At 40.1% G+C, this 15,723-nt stretch overlaps 2 protein-coding genes across 2 annotated transcripts; both read right to left on the reverse strand.

Annotated features, from left to right (window-relative positions):
• Positions 1-2,388: 2,388 nt before the first annotated feature.
• foxd2 (forkhead box D2) lies at positions 2,389-6,878 on the reverse strand. The gene has a single exon (XM_014987986.2). It carries the CDS (start codon positions 4,276-4,278, stop codon positions 3,172-3,174), a length of 1,107 nt encoding a protein of 368 aa, XP_014843472.1. The 5' UTR covers positions 4,279-6,878; the 3' UTR covers positions 2,389-3,171.
• A 1,177-nt stretch (positions 6,879-8,055) lies between these two features.
• Positions 8,056-9,591, reverse strand: foxe3 (forkhead box E3). The gene has a single exon (XM_014987985.2). It carries the CDS (start codon positions 9,335-9,337, stop codon positions 8,081-8,083), a length of 1,257 nt encoding a protein of 418 aa, XP_014843471.1. The 5' UTR covers positions 9,338-9,591; the 3' UTR covers positions 8,056-8,080.
• Between the last annotated feature and the right edge of the window lie 6,132 nt (positions 9,592-15,723).

A 15,723-nucleotide genomic window follows, 5' to 3' on the forward strand; every position in this document is an offset into this window, starting at 1 on the left:
CATGATGCTCGACTTTAGAAAGATGTCCAAAATTGAGGACCGTCCTTAAAATTTAAAAACGATTATATTATATTATATTATATTATATTATATTATATTATATTATATTATATTATATTATATTATATTGATTAATTAAATTACCTATTTGTGCATTTTAACAACTTCGCAAAAAATAAAAAATAAAATACATCGATAAGTGAGGTTATTATTGACTGGGTACAGACATCAACAAGCATAGATTGGCTTAATGTTATGGATTAAATGTAACCTTAAGAACGCATTGATAATAATAATAATAATAATAATAATAATAATAATAATAATAATAATAATAATAATAATAGGTATTTTTGTCATTATTTTTTTCTTTTAAAGATCCTTTGAATTTATAAAATAGCGAAGTAAGAGCTAAATCTCGTTGACGTCTCTAAATAAATTACAGCGGCTCAAATCGCGGGTGTAGCGCCCAATTTGCGCATATGGAAGCAGTTAGAAAAAAGATGGGAATTGCCTTGAAATTTATAAACGTGTTTATAGTGACTGTTGAGTCATTTGGCTGTCACTTCACATATCACTCAGTTCTTTTTTTAAAAGAGAAAAAAATATGAGTAATGTCTCTGCGGTACCTAAACCAGGATGCACTCTGGTGCTGATGCTGGTGTGGGTGGTCCTCGAGTGACAACGGCGTGGAAATCACGATATTTATGACGATTTTATCAACAGATGATGTCCCGCTCGCATGTATGCGGAACATTAAAAGGGCGGATGAGTGTGACCTGGGTGCGCCTGATGGGTAGCCAGCGAGTTTCCGTTCTGGACTCATGTCTGTGTGCATTTGAGCAGAAAATCAAGTGAGCTCACTGTCAAACTGTCTGTTTCAAATGTGTGCCACGGTTTGAATCCTTTTGGTGGTTGATCCGTAGTGTGTGCATCTGCTCCAGCCCGTGTTGCAATTTTCTTTTTAAATTTTTAATGTATTTATTTATGTATTTATTTATGACCTCCTTTTCCTTCTTTAAATGTTTAACCACCCCTGCAAGCGCTTGATGTGGATCTTAATGGTCTGATGCGGTGCGTAATGACTCCCCATGCAGAGGAAAAACTTCAATAGTCTGCTAATGTTTTTTCCAGGCCATTTACTTTGCAAATTGTACATGGAGAACATCCATTAACGGAGCATGGGCAGGAGAGGCGCTAATCAAAATGATTCCCTCAAATCCGTTCTCGACTTTCATCGGTTTCACTCAGTTCCACTAACGAGCTCAAGAGAAGCAGAAAAGAAACAAAAGGCCCGGGTCCGGATAAAGAAAGTGGTCATGTGTTGGTTTTCGTTTCAAAGACCCCTTCATCCACCATAATCATCTGTCAAAACACCCGCAAACTAATTCAGCCATTTGCGCACAGATTTCCTAAATAATGGGGAGGGTCTTTGCGCCTCCCCTCTGTATGGAAACATGTGGTCCACCAAGTTTGAAAAAGACCAATAGGCCTGTTTGTCTGTTGCAGGACGAGTCCCACTGCTTCTTTTTTTATATGACAACACGAATGGCATGAAAGCGGAGCAAAACCGAGGGCCTTTTGAGAAGATTGCTTTTCAGAGCCTATATGTGTGTGGCTGGACCGCTCGCTGTGCGCACATTCAGTCCCCTGGGCCAGGGGTCCACGCTGACAACATCAACAAACGAGCAAAAAAAAAAAAAAAAAAAAAAAAAAAAAAAGCTGCATTATTGTGGATTAGAGAGCCCGATGAAAAATGCTGTTACAAATTAGCAACGAAAGCCCCCCAAAGACCGTGGGGATATCCTTGTTCACTTTCAATTACAGAGTGCCGAGGCTCGCTATAACGTGCGCCCTTCCCACCCTCCCCCGCCCCATTCATTTAGGGGAGCTTTTGTAAGTCGCTGGTCCTTTTTTACAAACGAGTAACAGCCACACAAGAGGAATATACTTGCCCACTGTTGCGTGATATTCTCCAATTTTGTGCACACCAACACGTGGAAACATATAAAGGGGAATTATGTGTCTTTTTTCATACCCAGACATCAATTTAGTGCAAGCTTCAGCTGCTAATGTTGTTGTTAACACATTAATAATTTCCTTCCACTAACATTAAGCCACAGTTTATTTGGGGAAATCCCTAACAACATTCGCAAAAAAAAAAAAAAAGAAAAGAAAAAGTGAAAGAATCTAGGTCGTGATTTCAAATAAATCCCAGAGTTTGGAACCTCTTCAAAGAATTTTCACTTGAAGAAAAAAAACATATAAAGAAAAGTAGACAAGTTTAAGACAAGTTTTGCGTGCTCTCGTTTGCACTTTAAGATTTTTAAAAAAAATTTCTTGTCATTTTGAATGCAGAAAACCTAAAGCAAAAACAAAAAAAAAGAGTTTTTTTGTTTCTTAAACTCACAAACATTTATTATTCTTGTCATTACAACAAAAAAAGAACTGACCTATGAACATTTAGGTGCTCAGCTATTGGCAACACAAGACAAATGCTTCACAGATTCAACTGTATATAGGGAGGAACGAACAATTTTTAAAAAATGGCTGAGAGAGTCAATCACGCAACCTAGATGTATCCACTGACAACAGGAAACGATATTGCCACAAATTCATCATGTAAAAGGGGGACTACGGGAGATTGGAGTGATTTTTCTATGTAAAGTCAGAAACCCCCACCCTTTCGTCTTCATGTGCTTTCTAAGTAAAAACCTGAGATTGCCGTCTTTCGTCTAGATATCAACAACAATAGTGCCAACTATCTTACAATAAACACAATATAAATCATAATTCAATTCTCAGTTATATTTATAAAAACAAATTGGAAATAAGCCCCACTGATCGTTGGTGACAACTTTAACTTATGTTAAAATATCAGTTTTTAATATTATTATTTTAAATCCCATCACCTTCTGAATGAGGACCGCAGACCGGACTTGCAGGCCTGCATTGTGTTTGTTTTTATGATCTCTCATAAGTTGTCTGCCTCTCAGTGTTATGCACATATATTTACATCGCATAAATAAAGTCTCCTCTCACATTGTTAGGAAACCGAGAGCTCGAAACAAACTCTCTCTCTCTTTTCTTTCTTTCTGCAGCAAAAATGTTCATCCTACCTTCACATAGGACGACGTCACAATTATTATTTCTTATTCACTTTTTCAGTCTTTAGAAAGGGCAAGTGTTCAAGTTGGAGGTCTTGGTGGGAAAAGTCTGACTCGGTGGGCTTGCTTGGAATAGGCCCTCCTGGGAAATGTTCAGGTGGCTGGAAGCGGAGGCCAGCGCCGGGGTGAGCATGGCCAGGATCTGAGCCTGACTGCTGCTCTGCGCGCTGTAGGAAGAGCCGCTGGAGTTGGCCGCTCCTATGATGTTGTCAATGGAGAAGGAGGGCCGACTCGTTGTGGAGCCGGAGTCCGTCTTGAGAGGCGGCAGGGACGGGCTAAGCTGCGGGTAAAAGGGCTTCCTCAGGTCAGTCCCTAGAAGGGAGGGCAAGTGATGCGGCGCGGGGAATATGGATGCAGGTGAAGGCAAGGTGCAGGGGGCGTTGGGGAAGGGGAAAGATCCGCCGGTGTGGTGCGGGTGGAAAGGGTTGTGGGCTGCGTGGAAGTTCTGCAGCTGGAGTCCGTAGTTGTATCCATACGGCCCGTATCCGAACCCTGGCAGAAAGCCGCCGGAGTCCCTGAGGATTTCGTTACTTTGGTGTCTCTTGAAGCGCTTCCTCCTGCGCAAGAAGCTCCCGTTGTCGAACATGTCTGCGGAGTCCGGGTCCAGGGTCCAGTAGTTGCCCTTTCCCGGGTTACCTGGCTCCCGTGGGATTTTCACAAAGCAGTCGTTTAGGGAAAGATTGTGGCGTATGGAGTTCTGCCACGCAGGGAATTTTTCCCGGTAGTAAGGGAATCTGTTGCTGATGAACTCGCAGATCTCGCTGAGCGTGAGGCGTTTCTTGGGACTCTGCAGGATGGCCATTGTGATCAGAGCGATGTACGAGTAAGGGGGTTTCACAAGTGCACTTTTTCGGGGTTTGTCCCCAATCAAGGTCCCAGACTCCGCGCCGGATCCCAGAGGCTCTGACGGGCAGTCGGAGCTGCTGAGCCCCGGAGAGGAACCTCTCTCCGCCGCGCTCTGGGAGTAATTATCATCCGAGTCATTGTCCAAGTTGAACTCGTGGTGAATATATTTCCCGTCTTTCCCGACGGATATGTCCCCTCCGACCACATCAATGTCTACATCTTCGGACAATGCAGAGCTGTCGGACATATCCGTCCCTAAAGTCATCCTTGGAGACGCAACTTCTCTTCCCCCGTCTCTCCCAGATTTCTTCCTTCTTCTGGTAAGGCTGAAGTGCGAGAGCGCGCACACACCCTCCCTTCTTCCCCCTCACAAAAAGGTATTATTGTGGACACTTTATCTCCAACGAGTCAATGCACACATAGCTACAAAAGGTAAGAGACAGAAATCGTATTGACCTGCGAATCTTGAGATTGCTTTTGCATCCGAGGGTGGTTTCATTAAATAAAAAAAACACTCGCACTCGCGTAAAAAAAGTCAGCCAAAGATACAGTCAATGTCTTCCACCGAAAGCTGGCAGTTCTTTTTTTTTTTTTCTTCAGATGCGATGGTTTCCAGTCAAAACGCTACTTTTGGGTATCCGAATGTCTTTCCAAAAGAGGTTTTACGCACGGGTTTGGAGAGGTATCCAGTCGGACTGTCACACTATCCTCCTTAGCTTTCAAATGGTATTTATAGGAGCACGCTGATCACGTGATCTTTGAGTCACAGTTACCAGGAACTGGACAGACTTTTTTTTCTTCTAAAAAGTAATATTTGTATGTGTATTTTACATTAATCAATATTTCCTTTTTTTACCGTTCAAACAGTAAAAAATAAATAAAAAGAAAGAAACTGAACACGCGACCCAAAAACCGTACAACTACTGTCTCCTCATTGTGGGTCATATACACTTGTAAAACTCTAAAACTTAGGTGGAATGATTCCAGTTTAAATAATGTGGATTAACGAAATATGACTGAATTTTACTTCTTAAAGACTCACAGGAATATATAGACCGTACTGAAAACTGGAAAACATCCGACGTTGTTGATTGAATCTGTTTTTAATAGAGTTAATCACAACCAAATCAAATTAATTTAAATAGATTCATTCTATTCGTAAATTTGTATTTCATGCAGAGAAAACGATATATTATTATTATTATTATTATTATTATTATTATTATTATTATTATTATTATTTGCAAATTTTCAAAAAAAAAAAAAAGAAAGAAAGAAAAATAACGATATTTTCCATACTTGCGTCTTGTCTATGATGTTTTGTTTTTTCCTTAGATGTTTATAATTTACTGAAAACGTTTGCGACATGCATGTGAATTGTTGCTGTATTGTTTTACCTTTATTATTAACATAAATGAGTTTTTCCCCTCTTAGATAAAGTATAAAAAATAACTACATACATAATATTAAGGATTTTATAAAAAACAATTCTTAGCATTAATATTATTTCAAAAACAAACGTGCATCTCCACTTATACTGACTCCTGCTGCTACGACAGGTGAAATATCCAAGTCGCTTTTTTTCTGTCTCCTTGTCAACAATCCATGTGTATGAGTTGAAGGACAAATGGGATATTATAGACACTGCAACATGCTCCGAATTTTTTTTTTTTTTTTTTCATCAGGAATGAAACGTCAGCAGATGATAGTACAATATTTGCGGGTTCTTCTCATTCGTTAGACTGAGTTGTTATCCGACATGCTTCCATTCAGGCTCGCACGTATAGAAGAGCTGGCAGCACAAGATTTACACTTTCTACGTATAAGAGTTTTTACATATAAGCTGCCCTCTGCTTTTCATTGTTTCTGGATATTGGTCGCTTGTTTATCTCTTTTGTTGTGTTTTTGTCTGAAAATTATTTTCGAGTTCAATTGAGATATGAGATACCGGAGATATATTTCAGTGTGTGTTGTTGTCATAACTGACTGTTAAAAGTCTGAAAACTGACATTGAAAGGTTCACCTTTTTTTTCCTGAAATGTTAGTTGTTGTTTTTTTCTTTCTCTATTTCTTTTTTTGTTGGTTCTATGCATATAAATAAGTCATCTTTTTTTTGTTTCAAAATTTTTGTTATAAAAGATTGATGCTGACTATAATGTGTTTTGCTCTCGGTAACTGGAATAGTTGACACAACCTCGATATTTTATATTTAGACTTGTCAAATATCACTAAAATTCACCTGTGGTTCTACAGTTTAACTTCTAGAAGGAAAGGTTTAAAACAAATATTTACTTACATGTATTTGATTAAACTATTTGAAAACCTAACCGGAGTGTATTGGCTTTATTATTTTTCAGAAGTGTGGACGTTCATAAGGTTACCCAGTAGCACTCCGAATGGGCTTGCTGTAGTTTGTGGTGTTTAAGCGCCACCTGCTGGTGTGCTCAAAGCAAAAACTCAATTGGATAAATTTGCTTCTCTGTCTTTTACGATTTGGATCCCAAATGAGAGATTTAAAAAAAAAAATCCACAATTTCCAGTCAAATTTCTGAAGCTTATATTTCTTGCTAAATATTTGTGCAACCTTTAGTAGAATGCAAGCTAAACTTTGGCCAAATAATAAAAAGAAAACTATATGTTTGAGGAATTGAGGATTCAGTATCCAACTGCAAAACAAGAAAAGAGCAGGCTACACATAAACCAAAAAAATGTTAAACATGGGTAAGTCTCGACTAGTGAATTCAATTTATTCGCTTATTTATTCTCCATTTTTATTTTTCTTGCTGCACCATGTTTGAGTATCCGCCCTTATATATTTCAAGGCAAAATACCCCATCCGCCTCCTCCATCCCCGCGTCCCTCCCGGATGTTGACCTCTGGCGGCACATTTTTGCTTACAACAAGCCAACACTTTCATTGAGAGATTTATTTATTTATTTATTTTGACAATATATCTGTGCTATATATCTGTTAGGGAGCAATAATTTCCTGAGAAAAAAGTCAGACGACCCAGTGAACATCTTATTGTTGCTGCCATCTCGAGGCTAAAATGTGTAAATTGCTCAAGTTGTGGAGGAAATTATTATTATTATTATTATTATTATTATTATTATTGTTATTATTATTATTATTATTATTATTATTATTATCGGACTAAAAGACAAAAAAAGTTGAATCAGACATAAACTGTCTTACGGCTGGTTGCATATTATTTCCATATTATTACCATAAATTATGGTCATTTATGACGTGTATATTGTAATGGAACTTTTATTGCCAAAATCTTTTGCCCTGTAATCTGTATAACATTTTGTTGTTGTTGTTTTTTTCAGTTGTACTGCATTTTTTTCTAACTTTTCTCTTATTTTATTACTTTTATTAGTATTATAATTTTAGAGGGCGGAGAGCCGGACGGGAGAGATAATTTTTCAAAGACACACCGAGTTGATGAGTGAAATTTAACCAGCTAAAAATTCTTTTTGAAACATTTTCAAAACTTTATGTCTCAGCTACATTTAACAGACCATGTTGAAACTGGTCAGATATGAGCTTTTTTTTATTTATTTGTTTATTTTATTATCATCATTCACCATCTTCTTCAGAGTCAGTGCGTGCATTTGAAATTGTGGTTGTTTTTGTGATGCGATTGTTTCAGCAAGTTCCTGACTAACATGCCACAAAAAGCAAAATAAAAAAAAATTTAAAAAAAACCCTAAGCAAAAGAGGGACACATTTAATTCATTAACAAGAAGAAATTATTTATTTCCAGCGGCATGGTTGCCAGAAAAATATCACACTTTTTTAAATCTTAAAATCATGAGCTACATCAAACTCATTACACATACAAAACAGAAGGAAACATTGAATCAAACAAAATGAAACGTGAATTATGAAGAATGTGAAGCAACCTACAACTTTTCAATGTAAAGATGGAATGTTTCAAACGGATATAGATGGCTTTGTACCTCTTTAAATATGAACGTGTTAAATTTCTTCCACAATGGAACAAACTCATTTATTACGCGTACGGTCATTGCAAATACTCTTTTCACTAAAATCATATTGTCTCACATGTACCTCTCTAATCCTGTAGTAAAGTTGCCCTGTCTCATGTAGCTGTTGTTGTAGGAGTTCATGGGGTTCGGGAGGCCCAGTAGCGGCTCCGTGTGCTCTGCGCAGGAGCCGTGGCGCAGCGCCGGTAGCGACAGTCTGTTACTCGAACAGTACACCTGCGAGCCGCCGGGGGAGAACCCGGCCTGGCTCATCGAGGGCAGGTTCGGAGGAGAGGCAGAGGCAGCGGAGTATGGGTACCCTGTTGCCAGATTGGAGGTCAGGTTTCCGCTGTTTCTGCCCAGCATGGTCGCTGCAGGGTTCACAGTCTGGCTCTGGAAACACGCTGACGGGTCGGTGTTGGTTACAGAGCAGCTGGAGGTCATGGAGCCCAGGTCACCGCCGCTCAGACCCAGCGCCTGGGTGCTGAGCTCGCCCACCGGGCCGCCCTGCACCACAGTCTGCTGGCTAATAATATTGTCGATGCTGAACATGCGTGGCTGCCCCTGGCCGACCCCCGAGGGCGTCTGGTAGTGATGCATCATGGCTGGATGTGGGGATGTGGCTGTCAACTGGGAACCATAGCCTGACCCGATCCCGGCGTACAGCGTGTTGGGGTAGGACGGCCTCCCCATGGTGGCCGGTGTAAAGGCGCTGGAGCTCTGCATGTAACCCGGATAGGTACTCACATCTGTGCGCTTGAACCTTTTCCTTCTTCTTAAAAAGCTGCCGTTATCAAACATGTCCTCTGCTGCTGGATCCAGAGTCCAATAGTTGCCTTTGCCCGGCCTGCCGGGCTCCCTGGGGATCTTCACAAAGCAGTCGTTGAGGGTCAGATTGTGGCGGATTGAGTTCTGCCACTTCTTGGAGTTCTCCCTATAGAAAGGAAACCGCTCCATGATGAACTTATAAATGCCCCCCAGGGTGAGCTTCCTCTCGGGGGAGTTGGCAATGGCCATGGCGATGAGAGCGATGTAGCTGTAGGGAGGTTTCCCTCTCTGGACGGGCCTCTTCCTGCGGCGGCTGCCTGTGGGTAGGTGCTCCTCTGTGTGGCCCACTGCGCCTCCGTCCTCCGCGCTGGGGCTGCTCCCCTGGGGCTCAGACTTGATCAGAATGTTGTCCTTAGGCCGGGCCTGCAGCATCAGTGGCGGCGGAGGCAGCGGCGTGTCCAAGCTCACATTTGGAGACATGACATCGGGGCTTGCCTCTGCAGGCGAGGGCTCTGCGGTCATGTTGCACATGCCAGAGAAGTAAGAATAATTTGCCAGAGTCATAAAAAAAAAAGAAGAAGAAACGGGAGAACCCTCTTTGTGTCGAAACGATCAGATGGGGAATATTCCCTTGGATGGCTCAAGGAGGTGCGTATTTTAAGACAGACAGTCTCCTTTCTGTTACCAAAGCGAGTCCTCACTCTGCTGTTTGGGATGGTGTGTGTCAGTACAGGTGAGAGAAAGGCGTTGACAGTTTTATAAGACTGGGCAGGACTGACGCCACTGGGTCCACACAGTGACGACTGATGAAAGAGGACTCACAACCCACCCACCAAAAAAACTGACTTTATCTCTCTAAGTAGTAGATTTCGACTGATTAAAGCAGCCGGTCTTTATTAATGTGCCTGAATTTAAAAAAAAAAAATAGTTTTCCAACTCCTCAAATAAAAAAAAGAAAAAATGCACAGCTCTGTAAAACTACATTTTGCAGAATATAGAGAATATGATCTATTAACATGAATAGAACTGTAAACAAGTATTAGTTTGTAAATGTCGATACATTATTTTAGTCCAATCAAAACCTTCTGATCAGAATTTCACTTAATATCTTAGTCTCTGTTCCTTATTGTGTTATTTTCCCAGCATCAGACTTAAAGGGATAATATGCTTATTTAACTGGAATTATATAAAAACAGATCAACTTATTGAATGTAAAGAACAACCACCAGGTCTGTGGTTAAGAAAGTCTCAATAATTTAGGTTTGAATCCAGCTTTAGCTAGCTTAGTAACGCCTTTCAAAGTGAAATTTGCAAACATGAGGCGGTTGTTGGCAATAAATGACGCCAATAGGTTGTCGACATGTTTAAGTGTAAACACATATTTTGAAGGTTTCATCACTATTTTTGTGTCATTTGGGTGCTGTACAAGATTTAATGATTTAATGAAGATTTTATGAAAAAAAAAAAAACCCAGCTATTTATTTTTAGTTGGGCGTAGTTGACTTTTACTTAAATTTATCAGGATAAATAAATATAGAAATTGTTTTTAAATAATTTATCCTCTCCAAATCTTTTTTTCTTAACATCACAAAATACCAGTTTTAAACAGGGTGTGTGCAATTTTGAGATTTATCGAACACATTGATAATTAGCTGCAGACACAAGCATCACTGGCGAGCCCTTCTTCTGTGTCTGTAACTGCGCTGTTCTTTGGCCTTTCACTGACTTGCTGTCTGTATGTTTAGGGCAGAAACAACATTCACAGAGCCGCACCAGGCTACTCCAAAATCTGCAGCCAATCCAGCAATTGAAAAATAATAACAGCCCCTTGAAAACAAGCAATTGAGCTATCCAAGCTTTTCAGAAAGGAAAGAAAAATATCCCTACATTTCATTTTCGTTTTTGGAGAGCGATAATCAAACAACCCAGTTGGGAGATGAGGAGACATGTTGTCTTTTGGATTTTGAAGTAAAAGCAGTGTTGTGCACACAGTTGGTAGTCAGACAACACCCTTTAAGCACTGTGGAAGCCACAGTCTTTCTTTATGATTATTTAGGCAAACAGAGAACTACAAGGTGTTTGAATCGCTTTCAGCAGCATTCTGAGATCTGCAACTTGGAATGCAAAGACAGAGCACAACAAGGTAGGGTCACAATTAAACAAACTATCTTATTAAGTTGATTTCAGTAAGTGAGGATTTTAATGACCAAGGACTGGAAAAAACTCTGGAGGGTACACTTGAGACACCAACTAGATAGAGACGCGCCAAACACCTACTGAAAAATCCCCCATTATCAAATCAAATGGTAAACTTTAAATCTCCAACAACTGTGCACCAAATGAGATATCTTCTGAAGAACTGGCGTGAAGTAATTTGAAATACAGTGAGCAACAAGCTGAATGTGGGTAATTTGTTACATGCAGTTTGACGTGGGAAAGTGTTCATACCTGTCGAACTCTTTCACAGTTTATCCAACTGGAAACACGTTGTATTTAGAACACGGTTGTTTCAGACACCCTTAATCAAATTTGGGGCAGCCAGCATTCACCCAAACTTTAAACAGAGTCCACCTGTGTGTCAGAATTAAGGAGACCCCAGAATTGTGCTAGAGAACATTAGTGAACAAAACAGCACCATGAAGACAAAAGAACACAGCAGTCAGCGTCAAGGGGCGAGTTAAGGAGACGTTTAAAGCAGATTTAGGTTATTCAGTATTTTTTTTTTTCTGAGGAGGAAAACATCACAGCATCGTCCGCAGGAAATGGATAGAGTATAGCAAAACTGCAAGCCAATCAAGATGTAGCCGCTCACATGAACTGACAGGATGTTAAAGAAGAGCAGAAAACCTGTAAGTAACTAGAAAAAAACTTGATACTGAAGAGAGAGGTTCACCTTCCAGCAGGATGACACAAAACAAAGAGATAGAGCTTGATGGTTGATGGAAGGGATGAGATCAGGACAAATTTGTGTGTTAAAAAAACACACACTTTGAATCTTTTGTTTTATTTAATGTATTTTATTGAAATGTAAAAAAACAATGGCAAAAAGTCTAAAGGGTGTGATTCTCCTTCACATAGTACTTCATTTGATTCTCATGTTGGCTTATCTTCCACTTAAGTCAATTTTAAAGAAAGTTGTCCACAAGTTTTAAAGTAGTGATGTTCCTCTTGAACAATCCTGCTGCAAATAAAAGTTGATCATAGACAAAGAGAAGATATTAATCATCACCTCCTACGGTTCTGGCAGACGTGTGTTTTACCACAACCCATCCTCTACCAACACGCAGCAGCTGGCAACGCCATCCCACAGATAACTGGAACCCCCCTCCCCTTCTCACCACGCTGCAGCTCAGACATAACTAAGCCCAGCTAGCTACTCACAGCCAGTGGCTAACAGCTTCAGACAGGCGTGGGAGCAGGGATGTATCTAGGCGGGATCTGCCCCCAGAGCTGCCAGGTCAGGCAGGACAAACAGGGGCTCAGGCCAGGAAACGAGGACCCCTGCCTCAGGGTCTGCGGCCTCTTGTTAATCCCCTCCTGAACCACCCTGCCACCCCAGCACTGACTCCATACACCTTTCAGGACAATATTTGTTTCTCCGTCCCATAAATGGAACAAACACTCTGCTATAGCTATTCAGATAGTGATGGTTCCATTACTTTTCACATTGCAGACTGACAAATTTTGCATCAGAATGTTCTTCTGACAACAAAATAGACATTTTTATAGAATAAAAATCGCTGTTTTCCTACGGGGTAGATAAGGAAGTGAATTATGGATGACACCATTTCTAGCCCTACAAAATACAATCCATTTGCCAGAATCTTTAATTACATCTTTGTATTTGTAAAAGCCATAGTAATACTTCTACAATGAATTACTTTGTAAGTTTCTGAAAGCATCAAGCTGAATGTAGAGAATATACAATTTGTCATTTCTAAAATTAGCTTTGTCTTTACAAAACCGTTCTGGAGATGTCCATGAGTGTCTGGAGAATCTCACATTGTAATTTGATGAATGATGTAAAGTCTGCTTATTTGCTGACAAGCAGATGAGCCCATTCAAATATTTTTTAATCAAAAGCAAATGTCACCTACGGCCCAAGCTGTGCGGATCTGCCCCCAGAATTTAGAGATATTCAGTCTTTCAGACTTTCAGTCACACTTCTCCCTTCTGATTCTCAATCTTTTTAACCACTCATGTTTGTTGTTGTCACCACAAACTTGCAGTGTGTCCTTTCATGTGCAGCTTTCTCAAAAATGAGTTGCTTCAATCAAATTTAAAAAATGAAGCAAAACTTCTGAAACAGTTTTTGAGTATTGTTTTGGAAGCGGTACTGTATTTATTATCTTAAGCTTGTTCTATCATCATACTTGTAAACATGGTTTAGCTCAACTATGCATGGACTTTAAGTGGAATCATCTGCTTTGGTCACAGACTAAGAGTTGAGCTTTCCATTCACAAGCAAGCAACCATGAAATAAAGGATGACTATTTGGAAGAGTGACTCATTCGCACTGTTAAGTATGGTGGAGGATCTGTGATGCCTCCAAAGACCCTGGGAATCTTAAAGCGCAGAGGATAATTTTTGGTTCAAAATCCAAATATACTTTAATATACATTAATGTACACAATGGATGTTGAATTAGCACTACGACAGAGGCTAACATCCTTATCTCTGCTCTTCCAATTGGGATACAGCCAATCACAGACATGGGGAATTAGTGGTGCTCCTGGATTGGCAGTAAATCACCAGTAAATCAGATAACAATGCACCTAGATATATCAGCTTCCCAGGCTAAATTCTTTCATTGCCACAATGTTTGACACTTGTGATTATCATTAACATTGTTACAAAAAAAAAATAAAAATAAAGTGCAAGTTTGAACCCAACAAGAATAAAATAATTAAAGTGCCATGTTTCCAAGATGAAGGCATCTTCATACAAAGTGCTTCATACAATACTTTTCACCATTAAATCATTTTTCTGCTTCTGATCTTTAATAAATGAGTTGATAAAATTCAACTCAGTAGATGGTATAAAACCACTTATGTATTTTATGTCTTGCTTACCTAAATATTAACGGGTGAAGAAGATTGACAGTGACTCATCTAAACGTTACGAGAATCAACAAGCTGTTGTGTTTCATATTTAGCTTGTTCACTGCATCACAGTTGTATACGTGGATTTTGCAAATAGGGGTCAGCACATTAGTTTGCAAAAAATAAAAAATAAAAAATAGTGCACAAATAGGCATATTTGTGTTACAATCAACAGAAAAATCAGCAAACATGTGAATCCACAAATACTAAACCGCTATAGATGGGATCCACTGTATTCTCCAAACAATTGAACTATTGTGGAAGAAGAACAAGTGGTGAATTTGATTTACGCACAAAGAGGAGTTTTAGAAAGTATAGACAAAACGAGTGCCAACAATTCTGGTGATTTTTGTGAAAACCTGTGAAATGCATGGACTGAATAAATGTACTCAAAATAAACACTGGGTTTTTAAAAAAATCCTTGTGAGATTATTTTACAGCAATGAGACCATTTTTATACATATTTTTACCAGTGCAAAAAGCCCTGTGTCTACTCCAGTTTAATGCTAGGTTTACTTCTGTCTCTAAACAGCATCAGCTCAGCAAGTTCTCAGGAAAAAGTAAATACCGAGAAGTACAGAGAGTGAGAGGAACAGATGAAGTTGCTGAGCAAACACTTAGAGTCCATTCATTCACAATGTGGCTCCAGGGGACGCAGAGAAGGGGAGGGGGCATGAGAAAGATGGGGGGAACGAGGGAGTGAGACAGATAGAGAAAGAGAGGGAGACACAGAGAGGGCGAGAGAAACACATGAGAGCGCGCATAACCTTTTTCTTGCTCAAGCTAATCAAGTACGGGCCAGGGCTCCTGAAAACGCAGGGATTACCAGGGTGCTGGAGCTGCGTTGGCCCGGGCCGCCTCTGCTCGCTCCTGCACTGCACGCTACACTGCCCTGCTAAAGCGGCATACATGGTTCACACACACACACACACACACACACACCCACACACACACACACACACACACACACACACTCATTCATGCTCATCCACTGCTCATTTTTATTTGTGAAGCTTCTCATGAGTCTACGGTACAAAAATGATATTATCTCCACATTTGTTCAAATTTTCAAATCAGTTCTGGGTTTGTTTGTTTTTCTTTAGCAGGATTAAATGTGCTTAACGTTGACAAGTAATAAACTCTTTTTGACTCCTGTTTAGCTGCATATATAATTTCACTTTTTATGGTAAACACCGATTAACTGAAATGAGTCTGCATCTGTCCCCCAAGACACGCAGGAAATTATCCAGAGAAGCAAACACCACAACCTTGTCAAATCCTGTTAAGATAAGTGCTGCAATTATACAATTAGGAAGTGAGCGGCAATGGGCACTCTTTGGAAAGCTTGGCTCCGAGCTATGCGATGGAGTCTGTGAGCCGTAGGGGTCACCTTTCAGTAGGAAACAAGCTGCGTTACCACAGTATCTCAATCGGATTAAAATCTGGATTTTGACTAGGCCACCCCAAAACCTTCTGTTTTTATTATTACTACTGAGCCCTTCGGAGAAGAACTTTCTAGCGCGCCTCAGATCATCATCCTGCTGCATAGGATGCATTCATCTGATCTCCTGGAAAGAGACTTTGTATATTTAAAGCATTCCCAGTGTGCTACGTGGACCAGACAGGCAGAAAGCATGATGAGTAACTGCTTCCTAAAAAGGAGAGAGAGTTGTGTCCATGCATGTGTAAGTGTGAGGGTGTGAGGTAGTGAGAGGGGTAATCATGTATGGCAATGGTGTACAAAGTCAGCCTTCAAGAACCGGTATCCAGCATGTTTTAGTTAGTTTTATTTATTTTTTTTCCTGGTTTTATTACACCTGAATCAAATGATGGTTCATCAGCAGGCCT

Source organism: Poecilia mexicana, unplaced genomic scaffold (assembly GCF_051168715.1).
Source record: "Poecilia mexicana isolate PSO_F unplaced genomic scaffold, ASM5116871v1 scaffold_4, whole genome shotgun sequence".
NCBI classification, from domain to species: domain Eukaryota; kingdom Metazoa; phylum Chordata; class Actinopteri; order Cyprinodontiformes; family Poeciliidae; genus Poecilia; species Poecilia mexicana.

Coding starts and splice junctions, on each gene's coding strand:
- foxe3 (XM_014987985.2), bottom strand. CDS start 9,337: ATGACTCTGGCAAATTATTCTTACTTCTCTGGCATGTGCAACATGACC.
- foxd2 (XM_014987986.2), bottom strand. CDS start 4,278: ATGACTTTAGGGACGGATATGTCCGACAGCTCTGCATTGTCCGAAGAT.